General features: G+C 44.4%; 1 protein-coding gene across 3 annotated transcripts in view; it reads left to right on the top strand.

Annotated features, from left to right (window-relative positions):
• NTNG2 (netrin G2) overlaps nt 1-4,242 on the top strand; it is a 158,015-nt gene extending 153,773 nt beyond the window's left edge. For all 3 annotated transcript variants that reach the window (XM_066580181.1, XM_066580183.1, XM_066580182.1), the window contains exon 8: nt 2,981-4,242. In XM_066580181.1, the coding sequence (XP_066436278.1) occupies nt 2,981-3,195 (215 nt within the window). In that variant the 3' untranslated portion in view covers nt 3,196-4,242. The remainder of the gene's footprint in view (nt 1-2,980) is intronic.
• The last annotated feature ends 23,565 nt before the right edge of the window (nt 4,243-27,807 follow it).

Here is a 27,807-nt window from a genome sequence, read left to right as displayed (position 1 = left end):
AGACGATCTACGATTGGGAATCTGGTTCCTTCTGGAGGATATATCTTTATTCAAAGTTACTGGTATTGAAAGGGTGTTTCGCCCATGTAGAAGCGGGGACTGGCTCAAAAAATTGCTTTCAAGAGAAGTTTCCTGGATAATGTGTCTCAACACTGAAACCCATATAGTCTTAATCTTAGGTCTGACCTTATGTTTATATATTAACCCTTTGCAATCCCATTTTGGATTCAGGGTTTCCTAGGGGGTTTTCTCTTTCCGCCATAATGCGTAAGTGCCATCTGCTGGCTAGAGCCAGTACTGCGGTGTGGGACATGTTGGAGAGGCCTACCGACAACAGAGTGGCCAGTAATATACAGTAAGAATACCCTGCCGGACGTCTTCCAACATCGGATCTGTACAGCCTTCAATCAGAATGTCTGTAGACATCAGACAGTGGATTGGAAAGGGTTAATGGTTTCTCCTATTTTCCTAGTAGTACGAGCGGTTAGGTATTTGTTACATCATATCCTGATCTCTCTCTATTACATGTCTTTTCACATAGGTTATATGCTATAAGTAAGGCTTATTTTTTGGCCAAAACATGTAGGTCCTGTTCTCACTACTGAGTGTTTTTTAACCCTTTTATGGATATGTCTCAATTAAGACTTCTTTTATGCAAGGACTGTGGGACCCGTGTGCATCCTTTATTCCTTCAACTGATTATTTGGCCTAGAAGAATAATCGGTATTCTTGATAATTCCAATAAACCTAAACCAGAAAAAAAAGCGAAGCTGGCGCGGTTTAGACTCGCTCCCCGCAGAATGTGCCCAAGACCTTTACTGCTGAGTGATAAAGTGACTGAGACGCGTTAAATCTGCCCGGCCCGCACGCTGCCCTTTGCTCGGCTGCATTATAAGATTTGTGTCTCTTTGACCTAAATTTAAAAAAAGCTTAAATTATGGTAATACGGACTGTGCAGTGCGATAAATCCCAGGACGCTGCGAGATCAGAGCAGCACGGCAAAAGAGACGAGTGCCTGTAACATCAGGGAAGTCAGAACCGGCCACATTCATGAAACGCCTATGTGGGGATCTTGGGGCTCTTTTCCTTATTCAGAGCTGCAAATCCCTCAATACGCCTTCACAACCACCATACAGGATAACATTGCCCACAGCAACCACTAGGGGGAGCTTATTCATTATTCAGTATTCAGTTCAATGAGAGCTATATAATAAATCTGAATACAGTTTGCTCCCTCTAGTGGTAGCTGTATGCATCATTATATAGTGAGCTCCCCCTGGGTGGTGGTTGTATATATCTTTATACCAGGAGCTCTCCCTAGTGGTGGCTGTATATATGTGTGTAGTGAACTTCCCTTAGTGGTCACATATATATGTATATTACAGTGATACCTTGGGTTACGAGTGCCTCAGCTTACAAGCTTTTTGACTTGCGAGCAGGCTCTCTTGAATTTTTGCTCTAATTTAAGAGCAAAAACTTGGGTTACAAGCCTTGCTCTCAATGAGGCTGCTGCCTGTGGCCCCATTGAAAGCAATGGCCTGTCGGCAACCCTTGCAGTGATTTTCGGGGAAGGGCTTTAAATATAAGCCCTTCCCTGAAAATCATCCCTAGCTGTAGTAAAATATATGTACTCACCTGTCCGCTGCTGCCGGGGCCCAGGCGTGTCTAGCCGCCGTTTGTTCTCCCTGCATTTTTAATCCCTGCCTGCCGAAACGCTCCAGAGCAGTACAGGAAGAACAAGCAGTGGCTAGACACACCTGAGCCCCGGCATTATTTCATGTTGTGGGGGAATTATTACCATGCATGCGCTGTTACTTTATGGGAGCACTGAGGAATATTGGGAAAGACAGGTATTGAGTAGGCAGAGGATCAGGGAAGTGCACAGAAAAGTGGTGCTGAAGACTATAGCTACGACATGGGGATTAGTACAGGCAAGGGTATAGGGGCTATGTCCATGCCCCTAGGCTCATAAAAGACTTTCCATAGGTACTCATGAAAGCTAGCCCACGGGACGTCCAGAGGCTCTCCTGGAAGAGGGGACGATTGTCAGGATTCAAACCTGCGACCTCCTGCACCCTGAGCAAGATTTTGGTTGCAGCATTATACAGGGGCGACTCTCCACCTCTCGTTACTCATGATACAAAGGTCTCATGGTGTACCCCCTACATGCTGGAGGTGCCAGGGTATCATAGGAACAATGCTTCACATCTGGTGGGAATGTCCCCCGGTAGCTGAAATTTGGAAAGATGTAGAACTTCTCTACAACAATATGACCAGATCGACGGTGTCCATCACAGCGAGAATGGCCCTCCTATTAATGCTTCCAGGGCCCATGGCAAGGATCAAGTCAGAGGTACTGAGACTGGTTATCCTGGCAGTTAGGATGTCTGTCCCTGGCCTGTGGCGCTCCACGGTCCCCCCCCACAAGGATCCTGTGGACAGAGAAATTAAACACACTTATGAGGTATGAAGTAGAGGGAGCGGAAGAAGAGAAGGACCGCTTAAAGTCCTACAATCTCTGGAGCCCATGGATTGCCATGAGATCATCGAAGCCCTTTGAGACCTGGTTAAGCACAGGTACCCTGGACCATTAGAGGAAAAAGGAAGCCCTGTAAATGAGATCACCGCCCCCCCCCCCCCCCCCCCCCATCCCTAGCCTACCCCCCATCCCTTCTTAGTAAGTAACACGTCTTTGGTTTCTACTATGTTATGTTGTTGTATTTTTTTTTCTTTCCCTATTTAATTTTTTTTTTCTTTTAAGATGAGACTGTATTCTGCAAAGCTGATATATTAAGACTGAACAATAAGTGCAGATCAATATGATGCAATACTGTTATAACGTTTATTGAAAAAGGTTTAATAAAAATTGATTGAAACAAAGGTCTCAGGGTGTTTTGCCCCACCAGGCGCCTGCGGAATTAGATTTGGTCCATTATTCTACCCTTTACTTCTAATCTCTTGTATCTTTTTTGTCTTTCAGCCAACGTATGCGATGATGAACTGTTGATTTGCCAGAATGGTGGCACATGTCATCAGGGCCAGCGGTGCATCTGCCCCAGCGGCTTTAAAGGAGCCCTGTGCCAAGATGTCAAATGTGACTCCACCCACAGGAACTGTGACTCCGCCTCCGACAGCCTGATGGTTTCCTCTCTGCTCCTCATCTGTACAATCCTACTGAGCATGGAAGGCATTTAACTACCCCACCCCCACGGTTCTTGATGTCTGAGCACACACTGCAGGAGGTGTCTACAAGTCATGCCATCCCCCTGTGAGGAAGCACAATCCAACCAATGGGGGAGCATCTGCGATGGTAACTTCTGCAGTGCCTTATTGTCGCATATAACATGGGACTTGAAGAAGCCCGTGTCCTAGCATACAAGGTGGAGATAGATACCACCGCGGCCCTCAGGTGGAAGAGTTATTTTTTAGTTAAATGGCTTCTATAGACTTGGTGGCAATATCTACCCACACTTTAGATTCTTGGGAGCTGGCATTTAGCCCGGGCACCAGCTAAGTCCATGCCTGGAAATACAAGATGGACGTCGTATTAAGCACCTCCCTTCTTCAAAGTAAAAAAGAGTGGGAGGAGACATAGACCAATGATATATAACTCTTATAACTAAGCAGATATGGACCTTGTGCCAAAAACAAGATAGAAACAAATCTAGATGGTTGACAAAGCTCGTCGCCGACGCCACCACTGGGTATTATATTGGGGGGGGGGAAGTTGGGTGGGGGAGGAGTACATTTAAAAAGTCAAACCCATTTGGCTCTGACTGTTGGACGTTTCTTTGTCTGTTAACCATTTGCTGCCTGTGCACACACCCCTTGGCTTTATTTGGGGAGGGGAGAAAAAGCAAAATTTCAAATTATTTTGACCCATTTCTCAGAGATCTCGAGATATTTTATTTTTGAAATTCCAGTTTAATCTCTTTATCCGCCATTCTAGACATAGGAAGCGATCACCTTCACTGTGACACACCAGTATAGAAATTTTTGTAGAGTGGGAGGAGCCTCGGGAGACCCCCGGGGTAGAAGGGGAGGGTGGGGAGATGGGACTGGTTCTGTTGGGAGCAAATACTATATATATAAAGCTATCACAAGGCAGAGTGACAGATATAAATTCTATTGATATATTGTATATGGATTTTTCTTTTGTAGAGAATTATTTTTGTTTCAACTTAAATGTTATATTAAAAAACACAGAGAGACGAGAACGATTTATCCTGAAGACTTGGACGCGTCGAGAAATATCCAAAGTAAAGAAATTGTGTATTAACACCGATCCCGCCTCTCGCCTCTTGTATCACATTATTACAACTTCACCCTTTTCAAAGGTACATTCCATGCGAAACTGAGCATGATGTTCTTTGTATCCCTTGTCAGGCTCCGCCCCCCTCAAGCATAAAAGTGTATTAGTTTTGCCCGAAGTGTTCCATTAAAGCTATCTCCTGCCCATAGAATAGGGGACAACTTGCTTATTGGTTGGTCCTATTGCTAGGACCTTCACTGATCCTGAGAATGCACCCTAAAGTGTGCCCAACACAATAAGCACATGCCCATCTCCGCTCCATTCACTTCAGTGGTACCACTGGAAACAACTTGGTACTTGAACTCAGCGTGTCCTCCGCTACCCACACTTTGGGATGCAATATCAGAAACAGTGGGGTCCCAGTGATCGGAGTCTGACCAATCAGCAAGTTCTCTCCCATTCAGTGGATAGGGTATAACTTGCTCCAATCATCCATTATCCTGATGTTGATGACATCCATAGAGGATACAGATGATGATAACACTTAGAGGTAACTAAACTTTTTTAAACTTCATATGTCATGTGACATACTAGAGGTTTTGATTGGTTGGGGTTCAAGTGCTGAGACCCCCACCAATTGCTAAAACATGGAGAGACACACTCATCTGATGATCGGATGCCCACTGTTAGCGCTGCAAATATACAAGAGTCAGAGTGGAAGCTACTGCTCCTACCTGTGTAGTGGCCAGCGCTTGTAACTGCAGGAGCAGCTCCCATTGATTTTGATGAGATCCCAGTCTGCAATTACAAGCGCTGGCCACTACACAGGTCGGAGCAGCAGCATCCATTCCAACCCCTGTATATTGCAGCGTTGACAGCGGGCGCCCGATTGACTGGGGTCCCAATTGATTGCCTATTTTGAGGATGCATCATCATTAGTATTTCGCCTGGAAAGCTCCTTTAAGTATCTTATTTTTTAGGTTTCTAGTTTAGTGCCATGTTGCATCACTTCCCAGCAGCCTCCTCACAATGAGTAGGGTTTAGTTGGTTCACAACTGTATGTGCTCTACAAGTGATGCTCATCTCAAGTTGTTCCTGCTTCTCTGGGGGGCACATACTTATCCAGTATTGTGAAAGGCATCCTTCCTTCTGTCAGAGGGTTGCATAATATTTTGACTCCCTCTTTCTCACAGATTACGTATTGTAAGTTTCATTCCAGTGATCATTTCTGTTAAGAAATCAGGTATTTTCACAGAAAGACAATGGCTACAATCACAAAGAAATAACACCTGGTTGCCTATGGAAGAATCCCAACATTACCACAACATCCATCAGATAAGGGTGCAAATAAGGGAGATGGAATAACTCCTCCACAGTGCCACCTATTGAAAGGCAGCATTCCTTCAAGTCAAAGGCCGACTTTTTATACAAGTCTTGTTACAATGACTGGGAATTAAAAGCAAAGCCAGACCCCATGTACATACAGCTGTTTCCGGGTTATTGCCCATCATCAGTGTACAGTAGGAGTCTGGCTTTTGCTAGTGAGAGGCCTGGGACAGGGGTCAGAAAGTTTATAGTATATAGTTGCTCTCCCTAAGGAGAAAAGAGTGTTTCTGACCCCCATAAGGGTGCAAGGAACATCTTGGACATAACAGTCCTAAACACAGCAGGATTCTTGTATATTTTCATGCTGGAGCCATCGCCTAAACCAAACCTCTCTGTGTGACTCTGCTGCCATCTAGTGGTTATATTTTATCACTGCACCTGCCTCATATTTACTATACATTTTTTTTTATTATACAGTTAAAGGGGTTGTCCCGCGAAAGCAAGTGGGATTAAGCACTTCTGTATGGCCATATTAATGTACTTTGTAATGTACATCGTGCATTAAATATGAGCCATACAGAAGTTATTCACTTACCTGTTCCGTTGCTAGCGTCCCCGTCGCCATGGTGCCGTCTAATTTCAGCGTCTAATCGCCCGATTAGACGCGCTTGCGCAGTCCGGTCTTCTCCCTTCTGAATGGGGCCGCTCGTGCCGGAGAGCTGCTCCTCGTAGCTCCGCCCCGTCACGTGTGCCGATTCCAGCCAATCAGGAGGCTGGAATCGGCAATGGAACGCACAGAGCCCACGGTGCACCATGGGAGAAGACCTGCGGTCCACCGTGGGTGAAGATCCCGGCGGCCATCTTCGCAAGGTAAGTAAGAAGTCACCGGAGCGCGGGGATTCGGGTAAGTACTATCCGTTTTTTTTTTAAACCCCTGCATCGGGTTTGTCTCGCGCCGAACGGGGGGGCTATTGAAAAAAAAAAAAAACGTTTCGGCGCGGGACAACCCCTTTAACTTCACCAAACTCTGAGCTCTGACAATTGCTGTGGCTGATGAATTCCTGGTTTACTTTTGCATTTATTGCACATTTGTATTAGGAGGGCAGGCAGCTGCTCCTTGATTATCTCAGTCACATCTGGGTGTAGCATTCAGAGCAGTACCCTGTCTGTTATCTGTTTCCGTTGATCGTGATAGCAACAAACAGAAGAGACACAGAACTTCACTCCCATGACCGGCCAAACTGCTGCCTGGTTTTCTACAATGACTGTACCAGTAAATAATTACAGAGGTCAATGCGTATAATAAATTACAGTTATGATCATGACCGACAAACAGCTGAATCACTCTGTAATTACACTAATTACTTATCCTGTACTGATCCTGAGGTACATCCTGTATTATACTGCAGAGCTGCACTCACTATTCTGCTGGTGGAATCACTGTATACATACATTACTTATCCTGTACTGATCCTGAGTTACATCCTGTATTATACTCCAGAGCTGCACTCATTATTCTGCTGGTGGAGTCACTGTGTACATACATTACTTATCCTGTACTGATCCTGAGTTACATCCTGTTTTATACTCCAGAGCTGCACTCATTATTCTGCTGGTGGAGTCCCTGTGTACATACATTACTTATCCTGTACTGATCCTAAGTTACATCCTGTATTATACTCCAGAGCTGCACTCACTATTCTGCTGGTGAAGTCACTGTGTACATACATTACTTATCCTGTACTGATCCTGAGTTACATCCTGTATTATACTCCAGAGCTGCACTCACTATTCTGCTGCTAGAGTCACTGTGTACATACATTACTTGTCCTGTACTGCTCCTGAGTTACATCCTGTATTATACTGCAGAGCTGCACTCACTATTCTGCTGGGGGAGTCACTGTGTACATACATTACTTATCCTGTACTGATCCTGAGTTACATCCTGTATTATACTCCAGAGCTGCACTCATTATTCTGCTGGTGGAGTCCCTGTGTACATACATTACTTATCCTGTACTGATCCTGTTAATGCCCAGTTTTTCCCAACACACACACTCCAGCTGTTCAACATTGAAAGCACACAAATAAAATTAAGCAAGAACATAAATACTAACATAATAAACTAATCATATTCAAAAATAAAGGCTAAACTAAATGGCATACAACCAAAATACCAGTCCGTGCCCAGAGATCAATGTTTGGGACATGACAGGCTATGGCTGAAGGCATGAATTCCACTCCCTCCAACTCCCCACCAAACCTACCTACCACCAAAAACGTGAATATATAAATATATATAAAAACATAATAAACTCCAATAAACCAACATACATAATATATACTACACACATAACCCAAAAGCCTAAGGTCGGCTCTCCTGCATCCCTACATTTTACCCAAACCAAAACAAAAGGCTTCATGGTGCCCTCACAGCCCCCCACCGGGATTGCAGATGATAAGCCGGCACAGGCACAGCAATGTACTTTCCTTTTCTTTTTAAAAGGGTTTCCCTATTCTTTCTCTAATTTGCCCTATACTGTCCTTAATCTGCCCCTTAATAGAAAACTGGCCCTCCTCTCTCCCTACTCTAGAAATTTAAGAAAAGACTGTCCCTAACTAAAAACAATCCCTCCCCATAGGAGAGAAGCTTTAGATGTGCCCAGCCTCTCATACTCCACGCACCAGGTCACCCAAGATGTTCCCACACACCTTATCCATGTGGAGGATTTTTTGCTCCGTCAAAATTAAGTACCGTGCACGCCAGATGTGGAACCTGACCACTAGGCGAACTACCAATAAAGTGCAGCGGTCCCTGCCACCAAGGCTCCTAACAGCCCCATAACCTGACTCCGCATAGGAGAGGTCTGCCAGCCAAGCCAGACTATGGAGACCCATACCCATTGGTATACCTCTGTATTAAAGGGGCACTGAAGCAGGAAATGCTCCATGCTTTCCAGCACTTCGCTGAACTCTTGATGGGGGGCAGCACTTATTAATGAGAGGCCTGCACTTCAGATTACCCCTTACATGCAGTCTCCCGTGAAAGCAGCACCAAGCCAAGTCCCAAAACTTCAAGGGGACCCGGGTTGAATTCAGTAAACATAACCCTCCCTCCAGGTCCCGACTTGAGCAGTCCTTGAGCAGCGGGGCTTATGGAAATGGGTCAACAGAAATCTATCATCGAGGAGCTCCCTCTTAAGAGTCCTGATCTCCCACATCCCCAGACCCCACCGGCGTATCACCTTCAGAACCAAGGTAGCGTAAGCCAGGAGATATCTGTGCTGCGTGCGAAGGTCCTTCACTCGCCCTCCTGTCTCCCATTCCTAGAAGAAAGGCCAAAACCATCCCCAGCAGGAAAAGATCCACAGAGGAGCCCTCTTTTTCCAGAGGTTACCTATGTTGATCGTAACAAACGTGTTCATTAGGAAACCACAGGGCTGACCATAGATAACCCCCCTAGTCTCCTCGTGCGGTATGTAACATCTCTCCTGATTAGGTTCAACCTATTCCCCCACAACATTCGGAAGAACAGGTTGTAGACCCGGGTCCAGAGAGGCTCTGGCAAAATGCATACGCTGCCCAGGTAGATGAATAAATGGAGCAGGTATGTTTTGATCAGCCTAACTCTTTCCTGAAGGGTCAAAGACCAACCCTTCCACCGATTCACCTTCTGAGTGCCACCATTCAGCCTGTCTACCCAATTTTGCATGGGGTAATCCACCTGGCCATATTTGATGTCAAGAACTTTTGCCAAAGTCTGGGGCACCAGAAGAGTGTCTGGGAAAACAAATGCAGGATCCCTTATTTCTAACCAAAGACTGTCACACTTATTCTAGTTGACCCTGGACCCAGATGCCTCTGAATAGCTGCCCACCTCCAACACCACAAACTAAGCCTCTCCTCTTGAGGACACGAAGAGCATGATACCGTTGGCGTATGGCCTCAGATTGGCCCCCGACACCGCCCTGTCTATCCCAACCCCTACTATAGGGCCATGATCAACCCTCCTAAGGAAGGTCTCTACCGCAAACACATACAATGGGGGACTTAGAGGACAGCCTTGACGGACACTAGACCCCACTTCAATATGGCAGCCAAGCCAACCACTCCCCAGCGGGAAAGTCTCAGCCCTGCATACAATGTTCAAAGCCAATTAACAAACCCCCTGGCAGTCTGTATCTTAGAAGGACTGACCAGAGGTACTCATAATTAGCCCGATCCAATGCTTTTGCTTGATCCACGGACAGCAAGTAGCCCTCTTATTGACCAGCCCTACCCTGCTCCACTGCTTCACAGACAACCAGAACAGCACTAAAGGTGCTGTACAGAGATGAGCGAGTATACTCGTTTCGAGTAATTACTCGATCGAGCACCGCGATTTTCAAGTACTTCAGTACTCGGGTGAAAAGATTCGGGGGGCGCCGGGGGGCGGGGGGAGGTGTGGCGGCGCAGGGGGTAGCAGCGGGGAACAGGGGGGAGCCCTCTCTCTCTCCCTCTCTCCCCGCTGCAACCCCCCACTCACCCACGGCGCCCCCGAATCTTTTCGCCCGAGTACGGAAGTACTCGAAAATCGCGGTGCTCCGGAGAAAAAGGGGCGTGGCCGAGTACGCTCGCTCATCTCTAGTGCTGGGCCCCAGAGAGGAGCCTGGGTGCAAACTTCACCAGCCGATTAAACAGCACTTTTGCCAGAATCTTCCTGTTTGTACTGAGAAGCGCTATGGGACACCAGTTCTCAATATGCCTCAATTCTTTAACCTTTGACAGAATGATGAAGGCCGACCTCTCTTCATTGACTTAGGCAGAGCACCAGAGGAAAACACTGATTGTTCCACTGGATTGGCACATTGCCAATGTGGTTCCAATACACAAAAATGGTGAAGAAGAGAGCCTGGTAACTATAAGCCGGTAAGTCTCACTTCAATAATTGGAAAAATATTTGAGGGGTTTCTGAGAGATGCCATCCTGGAATACCTCAAGGAAAACAACTCCTCATCAGCATGGGTTCACGAGGGGTCGATCATCTCAGACCAATCTGATCAGCTTCTACAACGGAGTAAGTTCTAGACTGGACCTGGGAGAGTCTATTGATCTCATATACCTGGATTTTTCTAAAGCGTTTGACACCGTGCCGCATAATAGGCTGATATATAAAATGAGACAGCTCAGTCTAGGCGAAATTGTGTAGTTGGTAAAAGAACTGGCTCACAGATAGAAAGCAGAGGGGGGTAATAAATGGTTCGTACTCTGATTGGGCCACCACTGCTAGATAATTAATACAATGGAGGACAATGTATGGCTGCAATTGGACCTAGATAAACTGGGGACTTGGGTAGAAAAATGGCAAATGAAGTTCAACATTGATAAATGTAAGGTTCTGCACATGGGCAGGAGAAATGGATGCCACCAATACACACTAAACGGGGTACTGCTAGGGAAAAGTGAAATGGAAAAAGGGGGTACTAGTTGACAGTAGACCTAACTAGAGCAAAACATGCCATTCAGCTGCTGCAACAGCAAGTAAAGTTTCGGGGTTATTAAAAGAGTTAAAGAGTTATAGGGGCAAGAGACAAGAACATTATTCTCCCACTATATAAGGCACTTGTCAGGCCTGACATGGAATACTGTGTACAGTTCTGGTCACCGGTGCTCAGGAAAGATGTTGCAGTGCTTCAGGGGGTTCAAAGAAGGACAACTAAATTAATACATGGAATGAAGGGAATGGAATACCCAGAGAGGCATCAAAACTGGGATTATTCACCCTAGAAAAAGACGGTGAAGGGGCAACCAAATAACTATGTATAAATACATGAGGGGACAATACAAGGATCTCCCCCATGATCTGGGGGCATCCTCTACGTCTAGAGGAAAGATAGTTTTATCACCCACACAAAAGGGGGTTCTTTACTGTAAGAGCAGTGAGACTGTGGAACTCTCTGCCTGAGGACGTGATGATGGCAAAATCAATAAAGTAGTTTAAGAGAGGACGAAGTGTCTTTTTAGAGTGCTATGATATTACAGGATATAAACATTAAATAACCAGAAGGGTTATTGATCCAAGGACCTTCCAACTACCAGACTTGGAGTCAGTAAGGAACTTTTTTCTGAAGAGTGTTGATCCAGGAATTATTCTGACTGCCATTAAGGAGTCAGGAAGGAACTTTTCCCCCAAAATGGGGTAAATTGTCTTCTACCTCATTGGGTTTTTATTTTGCCTTTTTTTTTAATCAACATGAGGGAAACAGGCTGAACTGAATGTACGTTTGTCTTTTTTTGGCCTGCATACTGTGTTACTATAAGAATATCTCAGTCAAGAGGGTATTCAAGAGGTCCTTGAAGGTCTAATAATACTCAGATGTTAAGCCATCTGGACCTGGTAATTTTTTGAGCCGGGGCCCATCAATCATCATAACTTCCTCTTCTCTGATCTCTTCTGTCAAAACATAAAGAGAGGTGTCTACCTCCGGCTCAGGGACAGTTTCAGCCAGGAAAGTCAACATCCTGTCCGAATCTAGATCCATCTTTCCCAAGAGTTGCGAGTAATAGAATCAGTCCAGTGATCACTTTACTATTCACTGACATCCTAAAGTTTCTGTAAGGGTTGGGCGAGCGGTACTTCCCAAAATCCCTCTCAAAAACCAAGGATACATGTCTATCATACTGGCATTTCTTGAGAATAGATATCACCCTATAGAACTCCTCGTGGCTACCTCCAGTCAAAATAAAATTTTGAGTTTCCTCCTCAGACCCTAATACAGCTGGTACTTGTCCAGGCACCTTAAGTTGGAGAGTTCTCGGAAGAACCTCGCCGCCCTCCTCTTGAACATCTTCCACCACTCTGACTTACTACTACAGAGATCCAGTAATGGTACCTGGCTCTGCAGAAAATCCTCAAAGGACTGTCTTATCTGTGCTTTCTCCAGGAGTGACGAATTCAGTCTTTACAAGCCTCTGCCCATCTGTGGGGATCTCTGCAACATTCAGAGAAAACAATGATAGATAGTGATCAGAGAATTCCAGCTCAACAACGGATCGCCGATCGTTCAGAATTAAACGGCCGCTATGTTATGTCAGAGGAGAGGGGCGGGGGAGCGCGAGGAGAGAAATCTTCTGCAGTCGCCCTGCCCCCCTGCTGGCTGCTCTGTGAGCGAGCCAGCTCTTCTAGCTCCTGTGCAGGTGCACAGGAGTGAGGACACACAGGGACAAGTGTCGGGCATCGTTTGTCCGACATTCGTCCCATGTAAATGGACCCTTATCCTATACTGCTCCTGAGTTACATCCTATATTATACTCCAGAGCTGCACTCACTATTGTGCTGCTGGAGTCACTGTGTACATACATTACTTATCCTGTACTGATCCTGAGTTACATCCTGTATTATACTCCAGAGCTGTACTCACTGTTCTGCTGGTGGAGTCACTGTGTATATACATTATTTATCCTGTACTGATCCTGAGTAGCAACCTGTATTATACTCCAGAGCTGTGCTTACTATTCTGCTGATGGAGTCACTGTGTATATACATTCATCCTGTACTGCTCCTGAGTTACATCATGTTATACTCCAGAGCTGCACTTACTATTCTGCTGGAGGAGTCACTGTGTATATACATTCATCCTGTACTGCTCCTGAGTTACATCATGTATTATACTCCAGAGCTGCACTCACTATTCTGCTGGTGGAATCACTGTGTACATACATTACGTATCGTGTACTGCTCCTGAGTTATATCATATATTATACCCCCAGAGCTGCACTCACTATTCTGCTAGTGGAGTCACTGTGTACATACATTACTTATCCTGTACTGCTCCTGAGTTGCATCCTGTATTATACTCCAGAGCTGCACTCCCTATTCTGCTGGTGGAGTCACTGTGTACATACATTACTTATCCTGTACTGATCCTGTGTTATATCCTGTATTATACTCCAGAGCTGCACTCACTATTCTGCTGGTGGAGTCACTGTGTACATACATTACTTATCCTGTACTGCTCCTGAGTTGCATCCTGTATTATACTCCAGAGCTGCACTCACTATTCTGCTGGTAGAGTCACTGTGTACATACATTACTTATCCTGTACTGATCCTGTGTTATATCCTGTATTATACTCCACAGCTGCACTCACTATTCTGCTGGTGGAGTCACTGTGTACATACATTACTTATCCTGTACTGATCCTGTGTTATATCCTGTATTATACTCCAGACCTGCACTCACTATAGTGCTGCTGGAGTCACTGTGTACATACATTTATCCTGTACTGATCCTGAGTTACATCATGTATTATACTCCAGAGCTGTACTCACTATTCTGCTGGTGGAGTCACTGTGTACATACATTACTTATCCTGTACGGCTCATGAGTTACATCCTGTATTATACTCCAGAGCTGCACTCACTATAGTGCTGCTGGAGTCACTGTGTACATACATTTATCCTGTACTGATCCTGAGTTACATCCTGTATTATACTCCAGAGCTGCACTCACTATTCTGCTGGTGGAGTCACTGTGTACATACACTACTTATCCTGTACTGATCCTGAGTTACATCATGTATTATACTCCAGAGCTGCGCTCACTATTGTGCTGCTGGTGTCACTGTATACATATGCTACTTATCCTGTTCTGCTCTTGAGTTATATCCTGTAAACAATACAAAAGAAAATGCGTCATTGCATCCTGCGGAAGACGAGGTGTCACACAGATCTGTTAACAGAAAAATGAAACAGAAAGATCTGGCTCAGGTGACAGAAAAACAAATGATTTATTTTTTTAAGTGCTTTTATTGTGGTAAAACATAAATCAATTGTATAAAATTAATTATGCTAATCACATCGACACGGAGAATAAAAGTTTTGTCATCTTTGTTTTACAACAAATACTAAAAGCAAAACACTAAATATACATTACTTTATTACGCCATTGTCACAGCTGTAGGTGGTATGTAAACATGTTGAAAGTGCAGAAAATGTTTTAAGATAACTGAACAAGAAAAAACAATCAAAACTCACCTGTTCAAAAACCAGTGCTGCCCCTCCAGCCCTCCCTGTATGGGTGTCGTTTACCTGGCTGCACCACTCATGTCGCTATGCAGCCTATAAACCAAAGCCCAGTAGGGAGAACGGTAGTGGTGGAGCTCATACACACATAGTTGGTTGTTTTAATCACCTTAGTGACCAAGCCTGCTTGCTCCTTAATGACTAGGCAAAAGTTTGGAAATCTGACATGTGTCACTTTAACATAGAATAACTCCGTAAAGGTTTTGCATATCCCAGTGATTCTGACATTGTTTCTTCACCACATGTTGTACTTCATTTAAGTGGTACAAATAGACTGATAGAATTTGTCTATTTTTACCACCTAAAGGTTCCACTAAAATCATTCTGGTGGAATCTTCCTCTGTGTTCATCACTGACAGCTCCATAACTAAGAGGAAAAAAGTCTAGGTGGGAGTGGAGAAAATGGATTTTAAGGGACATGCTGCATCCGGGTTGATGGTATTTTTCCAGAAGTTCTGTCACCAACTGAGTGTAGTCATCATCTCTTTTGTTGCCTAAGAATCCATGAATAACTCCCTTTAAGGCTTGCCAAGCTTCCTTTTCTTTTCCCTACAAAACTTGGTCAAACGCAGGATCCTTTACAAGATGTCGAATTTGGGGCCCAACAAAAATACCTTCCTTAAATTTTGCATCACTCAATCTAGAAAATTGGTCTCTTAACCCCTTAACGACCAGCCCATAGTGTTTTTACGTCCTCCCGAAGTGGGCTTTATTCTCTGAGGACGTAAAAACATGCTTCCTGCAGAGAATAATGCCCCTCGGGCTGTGGACGTGACAGCTCCATGCTGTCGGTGTCCGCAGGTAGCTGACAGCATGGAGCTGTCATCCCGGGCTGTTCGGAGCCCCCCCGGCATTGCGATCGGCGCTATGCAATGGATAGCGCCGATCGCAAAAAAGTAAATAAAAGTGCAATAAAAGTTAAAGATTCAGCTGCTCTGATGGATCGGATCCATCGGAGCAGCTGAAATTACTCACCGATGTCCGCCGCACGACTCCCAGCTGTCCCGATGCTCCGGGCGCCGTAGCCGTCCTTCTGCGCATGCGCGCCAGGCGGCATTACGTCGGCCGCATGCGCAGAAGGCCCGGCGGCGCGGGAGACTTAAAATCTCCTGGCTCCCGGCTCCTGTAGGTAGCCGGGAGACAGGAGATGTCAGCGGGGACCACGGTGAGCGGTCCCCGGTACCGCGATCGCCGTTATACAACGGATAACGACGATCGCGGAAAAGTGAAAAAAAAGTGTAAAAAAAGAAAAGTTTCACCTCCCCTCATGGATCGGATCCATGAGGGGAGGTGAAAATACTCACCTCAGGTCCGCCGATGTCCTCCGGCCGGTGTCGGGACCCCCCGCTGGCTTCTGTGATGTGCCGATGCGGCGCGCATGCGCAGAAGCCGGCGAGCCCGGCAAATTCAAAATCTCCCTGCACCCGGCTGTCACAGATAGCCGAGTGCAGGGAGATATGACTGGGGACCGCTGTATGCGGTTTCCAGTCATATGATCACCGTTATCCATCAGATAACGGTGATCATATAAAGTTAAAAAGTAAAAAAAAAAAGTTAAAAGTAAAAAAAAGTTTAAAAAGTTAAAGTTTCATCTCCCCTTATGGATCGTATCCGTAAGGGGGGATGAAATTACGTACCCAAGGTCCCGGATTTGTTCCCTGGTGGGATGTTGATCCGCGGATCTTACCCCAGCTTCGGCGCATGCGCCCGTCAGCATGATGGCGGACGCATGCGCAAAAGTGAAAGATTGCCCAAGAAATATAAAATCTCCCTGCTGCTGGCTACAAAAGGTAGCCAAGAGCCTGGAGATGTCACGGGGAGCCGCGGTATGCGGTTACTGGTCACGTGATCGCCGTTATCCAATGCATAATGGTGATCACGTAAAAGTTCTTTAAAAAGTGGCAGTTTCATTTCCCCTCACCGATGCGATCGGTTGGGGGAGATGAAACATCTTCTCGGAGGCTTCCGCATTTGAATCCAGATGCGATTATCCTCCATGGACCCTTCCGGCTGCTGCGCATGCGCCCGCCGGCAAAATGCCGGACACATTCGCAGGAGCCGGAAAGTCCAGGAAATTTCAAATCTCCTTGCTCCCAGCGACTAACGGTCGCTGAGTGCTTGGAGCAGTGACCGGTGGCCTCGCTGAGCGGTCCCCGGTCACGTGATAAAGTAGCGATCTAACATTAGGCCGGTCACACATGACCGGAGAGGAATTACAGGTTCTGCATGCGCTTGATCAGCGGTAATCCACGGATCAATCACATGCATTGGATTACACAATTCCCCCCAATTAGCGGGTCGGAATTACGTAATCCACTCGCAGAAACAGAACACAGCATGCTATATTTTACCACGAATATCTGCGACCTAGAGCCCTTTATGACCGCGGATATACTCGCACCCCATATGCAAACACATTGTGTACGGGCTGCGGGTACCCGAGTCATCTCTAAGCGACGGCGCGGGAAATGCAAACAAAAAACTGCCTGTGTGAGTAGGCAGTTATGCGCAGTACATTACGCGGCCGTACGCAGGGTCACAGCCGGGCTCACAGCTGGAATCCGCTGCAGGCCTCGGCAAGCGGATTCCGCCTACGGTTACGTGAGCACGGCATTATTCAGACCGCTACCAGTAATCCGTAATTTACAAGAAGCCCCGGGAACGTTCGTCTTCCTGCAGTTCCAGGAGCAGCTTGTTGAGCGCCTTCTCTGTGAGACCGCTGCACCGCAGCAAGATTAAAAAGCCTCACAGCGCCACTTTCTACACCCCATCCCCGCCGCTGAGGTTACAAAATACCCCCCAAAATACATGAGAGGAGGGGGGATACACGGTTTTCTTGCCCCATGTGCCCAGCCCAACCAGCCTCCGTAATTACCCCTGTCTTCGGATATAAAACGCAGTTTATATTATTACCTTTATCTAATATTTAGGGAATGCCAAAAAATGGGGATGGCGGGGGGGGGGGGGGGGGGGGGGGGATTATTTTTAGGAAGTCAAATTTTTTTCCGTATAAGTGGGCAATGGGGCCTGGAATTTATTCAGTTCTGCCCTGAAATCCAGCGGGCATTCCCTCCATTATGGGCCTAGCCATGTGTCCTGTAAGTAGATTAGGGCCACAATGGGTATGTTTCTGAACACGGGACAAACAGGGGTATCCATTTTGGGGTGAAAGTCTTCATTCCTATGTACACTGTACAAAAAAAACAGTTTTTAAATTGACAAAATTGCCAAACAAATGAAAATCGTAATTTTTTCCTTTTGCTTTGCTTAGATTCATTCAAATACTTTGGGGTCAAAATATGCAGTACACCCCTAGATGAATTTGTTAAGGGGTCTAGTTTTTAAAATGGGGTCATTTGTGGGGGTTCTCTATCGTTTTGGATGCTCAATGGCTCTACATGTGGCCAATGGGGACTGAAATTTATTCCGTTGTACCCTGAAATCCAACGGGTGCTCCTTCCATTATAGGCCTAGCTATGTTTCCTTTAAGTAGATTAGGGCCACAATGGGTATGTTTCTGAACACGGGACAAACGGGGGTATCCATTTTGGGGCGAAAGTCTTCATTCCTATGTACACTTTCCAAAAAAAACAGTTTTTAAATTGACACAATTGCCAAAAAATGAAAATCGTAATTTTTTCCTTCTGCTTGGCTTAGATTCATTCAAAAACTGTGAAGTCAAAAAAGTCATCATACCCCTAGATAAATTCGTTAGGGGGTCTACTTTTCAAAATAGGGTCACTTGTGGGGGTTCTCCATCGTTTTGGTCACTCAATGGCTCTACAAGTGGGCAATGGGGACTAAATCTCCTTCAAGCAAAATTTCTGTTCCGAAAGCCACCGGTTGCTCCTTTCATTTTGGGCCCCATTGTGCATATAGACGTAATACTAGGGCCACAATGGGTATGTTTCTGAGCACAGGACAAACAGGGGTATCCATTTTGGGGTGCAAGTCTTCATTCATATATGTGCGGTACAAAAAAACTGCTTTTGAAATGACAGAATTACCAAAAAAATGAAAATCGTATTTTTTTTCCTTCGGCTTGGCTTAGATTCATTCAAAAACTGTGAAGTCAAAAAAGTCATCGTACCCCTAGATAAATTTGTTAAGGGGTCTACTATTTAAAATGGGGTAACTTGTGGGGGATCTCCATTGTTTTGGTCACTCAAGGGCTCTACAAGTGGGCAATGGGGACTAAATCTCCTTCAAGCAAAATTTCTGTTTCGAAAGCCACTGGTTGCTCCTTTCATTTTGGGCCCCATTGTGCATCCAGACATATGATTAGGGCCACAATGGGTATGTTTCTGAGCACCGGAGAAACAGGGGTATCCATTTTGGGGTGCAAGTCTTCATTCATATATGTGCTGTACAAAAAAACTGCTTTTAAAATGACAGAATTACCAAAAAAATGAAAATCATAATTTTTTTCCTTCGGCTTGGCTTAGATTCATTCAAAAACTGAAGTCAAAAAATTTATCGTACCCCTAGATAAATTCGTTAAGGGGTCTACTTTTCAAATGGGGTCACTTGTGGGCGTTATCCATCGTTTTGGTCACTCAAGGGCTCTACAAGTGGGCAATGGGGCCTAAATCTCCTTCAAGCAAAATTTCTGTTCCGAAAGCCACCGATTGCTCCTTTCATTTTGGGCCCCATTGTGCATCCAAACGTAAGATTAGGGCCACAATGGGTATGTTTCTGAGCACGGGACAAACAGGGATATCCATTCTGGGGTGCAAATCCTAATTTTCATGTGTACTATAGAAAAAAGTCCTGTCTTTAAAATGACATATTTGCAAAAATATGAAATTTTTGTTTTTCTCTTCTAAATTGCATTGACTCCTGAAAAAAAACTGTGGGGTTAAAATACTCATGACACCCCTCAGTGAATACGTTAAAGGGTGTAGTTTTTAAAATGGGGTCACTTGTGGGGGTATCTATCATTTTGACTCCTATGAGCCTTTCCAATCTTGATTGGTGTAGGAAAACAAAGTGTTCCTCAAAATGCTGAAAAGTAATGTTACATTTGTACGTCTCCTAAATGGTTAAAAAAAAACCAAAGTTTTTCAATGTGCGCCCAAAATAAAGTAAACGGATGTAAATATAAATCTTAGCAAAAATTTCTATATTCTGTTTGCACATATTTGAGATATTGCAGTTGGAAATGTGAAAAAAATGATGATTTTTTTCAAAATTTTCCCAATTTTGGCGCTTTTAATAAATAAACACAAATTCTATCGGTCTTTTTTTTCCACCTAAATGAAGTACAACATGTGGCGATAAAACAATGTCAGAATCGCTTGGATATGCAAAACCTTTCTGGTCTTTTTCCATGCTAAAGTGACACGTGTCAGATTTGCAAAATGTGGCCTGGTCATTAAGGCGTAAACAGGCTTGGTCACTAAGGGGTTAAGTACTTAAATGCCCGTCCTTCCTGGTTCATACCTTTGACAAAATTTTTCATTAAACCCAGCTTTATATGAAGAGGTGGAAGAAGAACATCTTTTGGGTCCACGAGAGGCTCTGCAATGACATTTTTTTCGGTAGAATCAAGATTTCTTGCAGGCCAGTCCACTTGAATGTAATGTGATTTCCTATCCCTACTGTCCCACATACATAAAAAGCATCAGTATTTAGTGACCCCAGTTGCATTCCGTAGAGTACAGCGATGACTTTTAGATCGCCACAGATTTTCAACTTGTGTTCAGCATATTTGATTGAGTCGAGGAGGGCTGCCATGTTTGCATAAGTCTCCTTCATGTGAAATGCATGACCAACAGGAATAGAAGGAAGACGGTTGCCATTGTGAAGTAAGACAGCTTTCAAACTAAGCTTCGAGGAGTCTATGAATAGTCTCCATTTAGTTGGATCATGGTTCAAATTCAAACATTTCCTCAAGCCATTAACGTCGCAGCAAACAACCAGATTGTTTTTCTTCTCAAAAAAGGAAGCAGATCCCTCTGAGGTTCTCTGTACTGTGAGCCCCTGACACCACGTTGGAGAAGATTCCATTGCTGTAGTCTTCACCCTAGAAGTTCTGCCTTCTCCTTTGACAAGTTAAGGTCTCGAATGAGATCACTCAATTCCGCTTGACTCAGTCTGTGCAGTGTATCATCTTTTACCTCTATGTCAGGGTCATGGGATGTGGAAGGCTTGTTGGGTTCTTCTTTTTCCACACTTTCTTTATTTTCTACTTCAAGCTCATAATCTTGGGGTGGAGTAGGAACTGGTAAGCTATCTGAATGTGGAATAGGTCGAATAGCAGATGGAAGATTCAGGTACTGATTGAACTGTTCCTGTTTTCTTCATTGACAATCCTGCCTTTATAGGCAGAGTCAAGCAGAAATAGCAGTCATCTGTATGGTTTGTAGGCTACCACCAAACCATAGGCACAGCAAAAGCCATAGATGTTTGTGTTTTTTTTTGGGGGGGGGGGGGGGGGGTAGCCATTCTTGTAGTTTAACTGAACAAGATTTGCAACATAAATGTGGAGCCGATGACTTATCCTGGTCCCCTACCTTCATACCAAAATAATGACGATAGGCAGTCTTCACAAGAGGCATCAGACTGCGTTTCTGTGATGAAAATGTTATATCACCACAAATGTAGCAAAAATTATTCACTAAATTTACACATTTTCGTGGCATTTTGATATAGCAAATTTTACACTTCAAAAGCAGAAATTCTGAAAAAAAGAAAAACAGAAACAATATAAGATTCAGTCATGGCAACATTTATTATGTTTCTAATAGAAATGACAGAGTATACTCGCTAAAGGCAATTGCTCGAGCGAGCATTGCCTTTAGTGAGTACCTGCCCGCTCGAGACAGAAGGTTCGGGTGCCGGCGCGGGGGAGTGGTGAGTAGCGGCAGTCAGCAGGAGGGAGCGAGGGGGGGAGAGAGATCTCCCCTCCGTTCCTCCCCCGCAGCTCCCTGCCCGCCGCCGGCACCCGAACCTTCAGTCTGGAGCGGGCAGGTACTCGCTAAAGGCAATGCTCGCTTGAGCAATTGCCTTTAGCGAGTATACTCACTCATCTCTAGTTTCTAACCTACAAACATATGGAGAATATTGTGTTATGTCAGTTGAGAGTTGTAACAACTCACCCCCCATAAAATTCCCACAAAATAAAAATGTAAACTCTAAAAAATGACATGTCACTGTATCTCCAAAGAGCTAATCGGTCATTTTTATGGTGATTTTTGAATCCAGCAAATGGAAATACATAAGAATATGCTAATTTTGAGCCCGAAACAAAATCATCGTTGGGCAGTGTTATTAAACTTTTGAAGAACATTTTGGTTTCCTACACAAAGCCAAGATTGCGAAGGATCATTGGTGTCAACATGATAGATACCCCTACAAATGACCCCATTTGAAAAATATATATATACACTCCTTAAATATATTCATTGAAGGGCACCATGAGTATTTTGACTCCATGTTTTTTTTCCAATAGTTAATGCAATTTAGAGGAGAAAAAATAACATTTTACATATTTGCAAATATATCATTTTAAAATCACTTTTTTTTCTCTAAAATGCACAAGAAAATAAGGATTTTCACCCCAAAATGGATACCCCTATTTGTCATTTGTTCAGAAACATACCCATTGTGGCTATAATATTATGTCTGGATGCACAACGGGGCCCAAACCGAAAGGAGTAGCCAGTGGCTTTCAGAACAGGAATTGAAGGTGCTTCAGGCCCCATTGCACACTTGTAGAGCCCTTGAGCTGCTACAATGATAGGGAACCCCCACAATTGACCGTATTTTGAAAACTAGACCCCTTAACGAATTCATCTAGGGGTTACTGCATTTTGACCCCACAGTTGCATAAATATAAGCAGGGGGAAAAATTTTTTGGCAATTGTGTCATTGTAAGAACGGGTTTTTTTTGTACAGCACACATATGAATGAAGACTTGCACCCCAAAAGTGGATACCTCTGTTTGTCCTGTGTTTAGAAACATACCCAATGTAGCCCCAATCTGCTTACAGGGACACATGGCTAGGCCTGTAATGGAGGGAACACCCATTGACATAACTCCTATTTTCCACCTCATCCAATCAGAACAGAACTACTGGAGCAATACCAGATTATAACTTCAGGGAGGGACACAACCTGTAGGATCTTTCATCCACAAGCTCATATCTATACTAGCTGAGGCTGGCTTCACATTGGCATATTTGCGCATGCAATACGCGGAAAAGAGAACCCATTGATTTCAATAGTCATATTCACGTTACAGACAAAACATAGAAAACAAAAAACAGATAATTTTTTGGAGGGGTGACTGACACAACCTTCAGACAAAGATGACCGTCATATGTATTCGCTAAAAAAAGTATTCATTTATTCATAAGATCAGCGGAGACACAGGGACGACTGTCAGGCATGTTTGCCCGACACTCGTCCTGTGTAAATGGACCTTAAAGGGGTTGTCCCGCGCCGAAACGGGTCTTTTTTTTTTTCAATAGCCCCCCCGTTCGGCGCGAGACAAACCCGATGCAGGGGTAAAAAAAACAAAAAAAAAACGTCCAGTACTTACCCGAATCCCCGCGCTCCCGCGACTTCTTACTTACCTTAGTAAGATGGCCGCCGGGATCTTCACCCACGATGCACCGCGGGTCTTCTCCCATGGTGCACCGTGGGCTCTGTGTGCTCCATTGCCGATTCCAGCCTCCTGATTGGCTGGAATCGGCACACGTGATGGGGCAGAGCTACAAGGAGCAGCTCTCCGGCACGAGCGGCCCTATTCGGGAGAAGATCGGACTGCGCAAGCGTGTCTAATCGGGCGATTAGACGCTGAAATTAGACGGCACCATGGAGACGGGGACGCTAGCAACGGAACAGGTAAGTGAATAACTTCTGTATGGCTCATAATTAATGCACGATGTACATTACAAAGTGCATTAATATGGCCATACAGAAGTGTATAACCCCACTTGCTTTCGCGGGACAACCCCTTTAAGTCGGGTGTGTCTTATCTAACCACAGATGTGTCTTCTTATCTTTCAATGAGAAACAAGTAAACAAGGGTGGTCTTCTTATGTCTCATGTCATTTGCTACATCATCTTGTCCCACTCTTGAGGAGCTTTATAATAATCTATGTCAACTTGCTTCGGTTACACGTTTCTGTTTGCCTATAGTATCGATAAACTTCTGTGTAGTTATATCTCGTTACGCCCGATAATCATTTAGCCTAAACATGTTTTCTTCTCTCTAATATCTTATACACACATAATATGAATACTTAAATCAACTATAATATTACCTACTGATTTCTTATCTCAAGCATTACAATTATAAAGATCCTCTTAGGAATATATTCTCTAACATTTCCGTTTTGTGACTGCTTTTGCTGTCTCATTATCCCACGCAAGCCTCCCATTCTCTTCCCCAAACTATCCGTTCCACAGGGGAAGGTTGCTTTACCTAGAACTGAGAGAAGGGTGTAAATGCTCCCCGGGTACTTTACAGGAGTTCCATCCCCCCCCCCCCTCCCATATATGTTAACATCCCATAGGGCATTTACACTCAGGAACTTATGGCAACTGCACTATCCCTGGTTAGGGAAAAGGAGCGTGCATGTGTTGCCCTGAGACAAGCAGAAACAGAACACAATTCTTTAACCCCTTCCCACTCCAGGACGTACATTTACGTCCTGGAGTGTCGGAGTATGTATGAAGAGAGGTCGCGGGGCGAAACAGTAGGAGGGTCCTGCTCCAACAAGCATACTACAAATAATAGGCGATATAGAAGGTAAAGGGCTGGAGATGTGCACGGTATGGAAAGATGGAGGGTGTGGGGTGCTATACACAAAGACAATAGTCAAATCGGGCCGTGTAGTGGTTGAATCAGTATGATTGCAGGGGGCGGTTGATTACAGCTAGCAGGGATTGCAGTCTGTAGGACAAGAAGTATGTTATCAGGGGGACTGAGGAGGGTTTGGTTTAGAGGATATGGTATGCCTCCTTGAAGAGGTGTGTTTTTAGAGCATGCCTGAAAAGTAACCTAGAAATGTGTAGTTTTGCAAGGCTATATTAGATTGTTTCACAGATTAGTCTCTAAATGTAGTCCCCATCATGTTTTCATTGTAGTTTCCCTAGTAGCAACGTTTAAATTGTAGGATGTCTTGATGAAGGTGTTCCCCTTACCCCTTTGAATAGGCACCCATGTTCTCTTTAAATTCACTAAGATTAGCATCAAGGACATATACTTTTAATGCCACGGATTCCTTCTCCAAAGTGGTGACAAATTGCTTCATGAGGCCTAGATAGATGTTCAAAGGTGACATTTGTACCTTTCGAGGGTCTACAAGTGGCTCCCATTTAATGTTATTCTTTCCAACAGAAAACTCTGTACATTCAGGCTATCATCGCTGTGGTAGTGTGCTCTAGTGTCTCTGCTATCCCAAAGATAGCATGGAAACTTAGAAAACCTTCCTTAAAGACCAATCAAAAATGCGGCCATTTTGAAGTCTCCAATAACTTCCCACCATATACATATTTCAATGCATTTGGCAATCTCTTCACATTTCTATAGTCTTCTTTAGGTTGAGCTGAATGGCCAAGGGGAAGAGAAGGCTACTAGTTACCATTATGTAGTAATACTGCTTTAAGACTCTTTATTAAAATATCGATGAAGAGGCGCCACTCACTAGGATCCAATAGAATTCCAAGTTCCCTAAACAAACCAGTTACATCATGACAATAGCAGAGTTCATCTTCCCAAATAAAAAACCTGGAACAAAAGTGTGATGTCGCTTCATGACACGTGCACAGTTTCAAGTCCCATTGCTTGAGTCTGGATGTTAACAACTTGGCATTAGACTTTTCGTTTGGAATAGTATGGCTTTCTTTCACTGTTTTCATATGTAGCACTGTAATTTGGATCAGCAACATCTTCAGGACTCTCATAGTTACTACTTTCATTACCAGACTAATCTCTCTGTGGAGGAGTAGGAGCAAAGATCTAGGCCATGTAGCACAGGAGCAATGGATGAAGGGATGATTGGATAAATGACTGCAGGTGCATTCTTGTCAGCACGTTGTTTGGAAGGGTCCATCATGCAAAAATAGCATGAAATGATCAATGGGTTCTCACTGAATCCATGGAATACCAAACTTCATAGCCCTCTTTTCTCCTCTCTACCATCCTTCCAGAGTTTTCTTACACTTCTCACGTGTGAAATGTTGAGCCCATGATTTGTCCTGGTCTCCAACAGGCATCCCAAAGTATGCCACGTACGCTTCACACATCTTAACCCCTTGAGTGGCGGGTTTCCTACCACCCTGTCGTGCCCACCAGGGCAGGTTTTTTAAAATGGTCTAATCATTGAATTTCAACTAATTTTGCAGTTGCGTCTCAAGAGCCATAACTTTTTCATTTTTCCATTGACACGGCCATATGAGGGCTTGTTTTTTGCGGGACAAGTTGTGATTTTTTAAGCAGGGGGGAGGAAAAAAAGAAATGGGGAAAAAAAGAAAAGAAAAAGGGGCCATGTCATTAAGGGGTTAAATAATGTATTAACTTCCTTCTCTGGGTCATTACGACGCATGGATACCACATGTGTGATTGTATTTTTGATTTTTTACAAAGTAAAGGGAGACAAGTGTTTTTATTATTTTTTTTACTTTTTTTTTTGTCCCTTTAGGGGACTTCCACAGGGACCCATCAGGACCCCTGATCACATTCCGGGGGTCCGATGGTGACAGCCCTTTACATGCTGCAGTGACAGCCCTTTACATGCTGCAGTCACATAGACTGCAGCATGTAAAGGGTTAACACAGCAGAGATCGGAGGCTTTCTCTGATCTCTGCTGTAAGAGCTGGTACCTAGCTGTCCTCTGACAGCTAACAACCAGCTCTCCCTGCCACAGAGACCATCGGCTTGCTTCTGACAAGCCGATGGTCTCTATGGCAACCTGTAAACAAAGCAGGAGCTTGCCGGCAATTCGGCAATATCTTCTGCTGGTTTTTCAAAGCCCTTGCTTTGTTCTCTGTGGGTCTGTGCAGGCAGAGCACAATGCCACAGCTTGTGGCATTGTGCTCTGCAGCTCCCATAGTGATACATAGCCCGGAAATCTTCCGGGCTATGTTGCTATGAGCAGTGGAGCTCGTCCCGGAAATTCTCCGGGCGTGCCACTCAAGGGGTTAATTGATGATGAAATGGAAAACTTTTTTCCTCTTCCATTAATAAATTCCCCACAAACATAACAAAATGTATCTGCTGGATGCTTACAGCCTCTTGCAGCCATATATGCACTGAAACAGTGTAAAACGTATGGGAAACCTGAACTGTACAATGATGTACTTATGTGTTTATATAGATTGAAACGAGTAGCAGTGAATGCAGGGATGTTCTATCGGAATCTGGAGGTACTCAACACCTTACTGACTTCTGGTACTTTGAAAATAAATAATATTTTTTTCCTATCAAACTAATTAAATAGACAGAAATTTGTTTTAATATACTATTGTGCATTCAATTCACATGAACAAAGAAATTCAAATATAGTGGGTAAATATTAGAATACGCAAATATTAATGTGGGAGCCACAAAACAAAGTTTCCGGAGTCTAACAACTACTTTCAAAGTAAGTACTGCACAATTAAACAGGAAATAACACTTTCAAACAAGGAACAGAAAATGTTTCAAATTTTGTTACATAGTGAGATGTGAGACAGTTGCAATACATCTGGGTGCCAGTGCAGAGCTACTGCTCGCTCAGCATGAGGTATGAATGTATAGGTTTCATTTACAAGTGTAAAAGGGGAGGGTTAAATTGTACATCTCTGTGGTGACTCTGTTTTTTGTTACCATGCACACATATTGTGATCAGTGGAGTTCAGTACACCCACTCCAGTACCTACTCCTCCCAGTAGGGTATCATACCATTTCTTTCTTACCCTGTTACACTTATTTTACAAAGGATATAATGACACATGATTACTCTCCTATCTCAGTCACTCTCTTGCAGTGACTGGGGTGGACCCAGTTTGTTTTCCCTACAAACTTCACTGAAGTTGTTGTCAGTACTCGGTAAGTATTTGTATCATGGTCCCCGATATTTTCTCACATGACTCTTTAAAACCACCCAGTCTCCTGGCTCCAGAGAGTGTATTGCATGCACAGAGTCAGGATCTGGAAGGGAAGCAAATACCTG

This window comes from Eleutherodactylus coqui, chromosome 10, assembly GCF_035609145.1.
Source record: "Eleutherodactylus coqui strain aEleCoq1 chromosome 10, aEleCoq1.hap1, whole genome shotgun sequence".
NCBI lineage: Eukaryota > Metazoa > Chordata > Amphibia > Anura > Eleutherodactylidae > Eleutherodactylus > Eleutherodactylus coqui.
The sequence above is the reverse complement of the archived record's forward strand: the minus strand, read 5'-3'. Positions and strand labels throughout refer to the sequence as shown.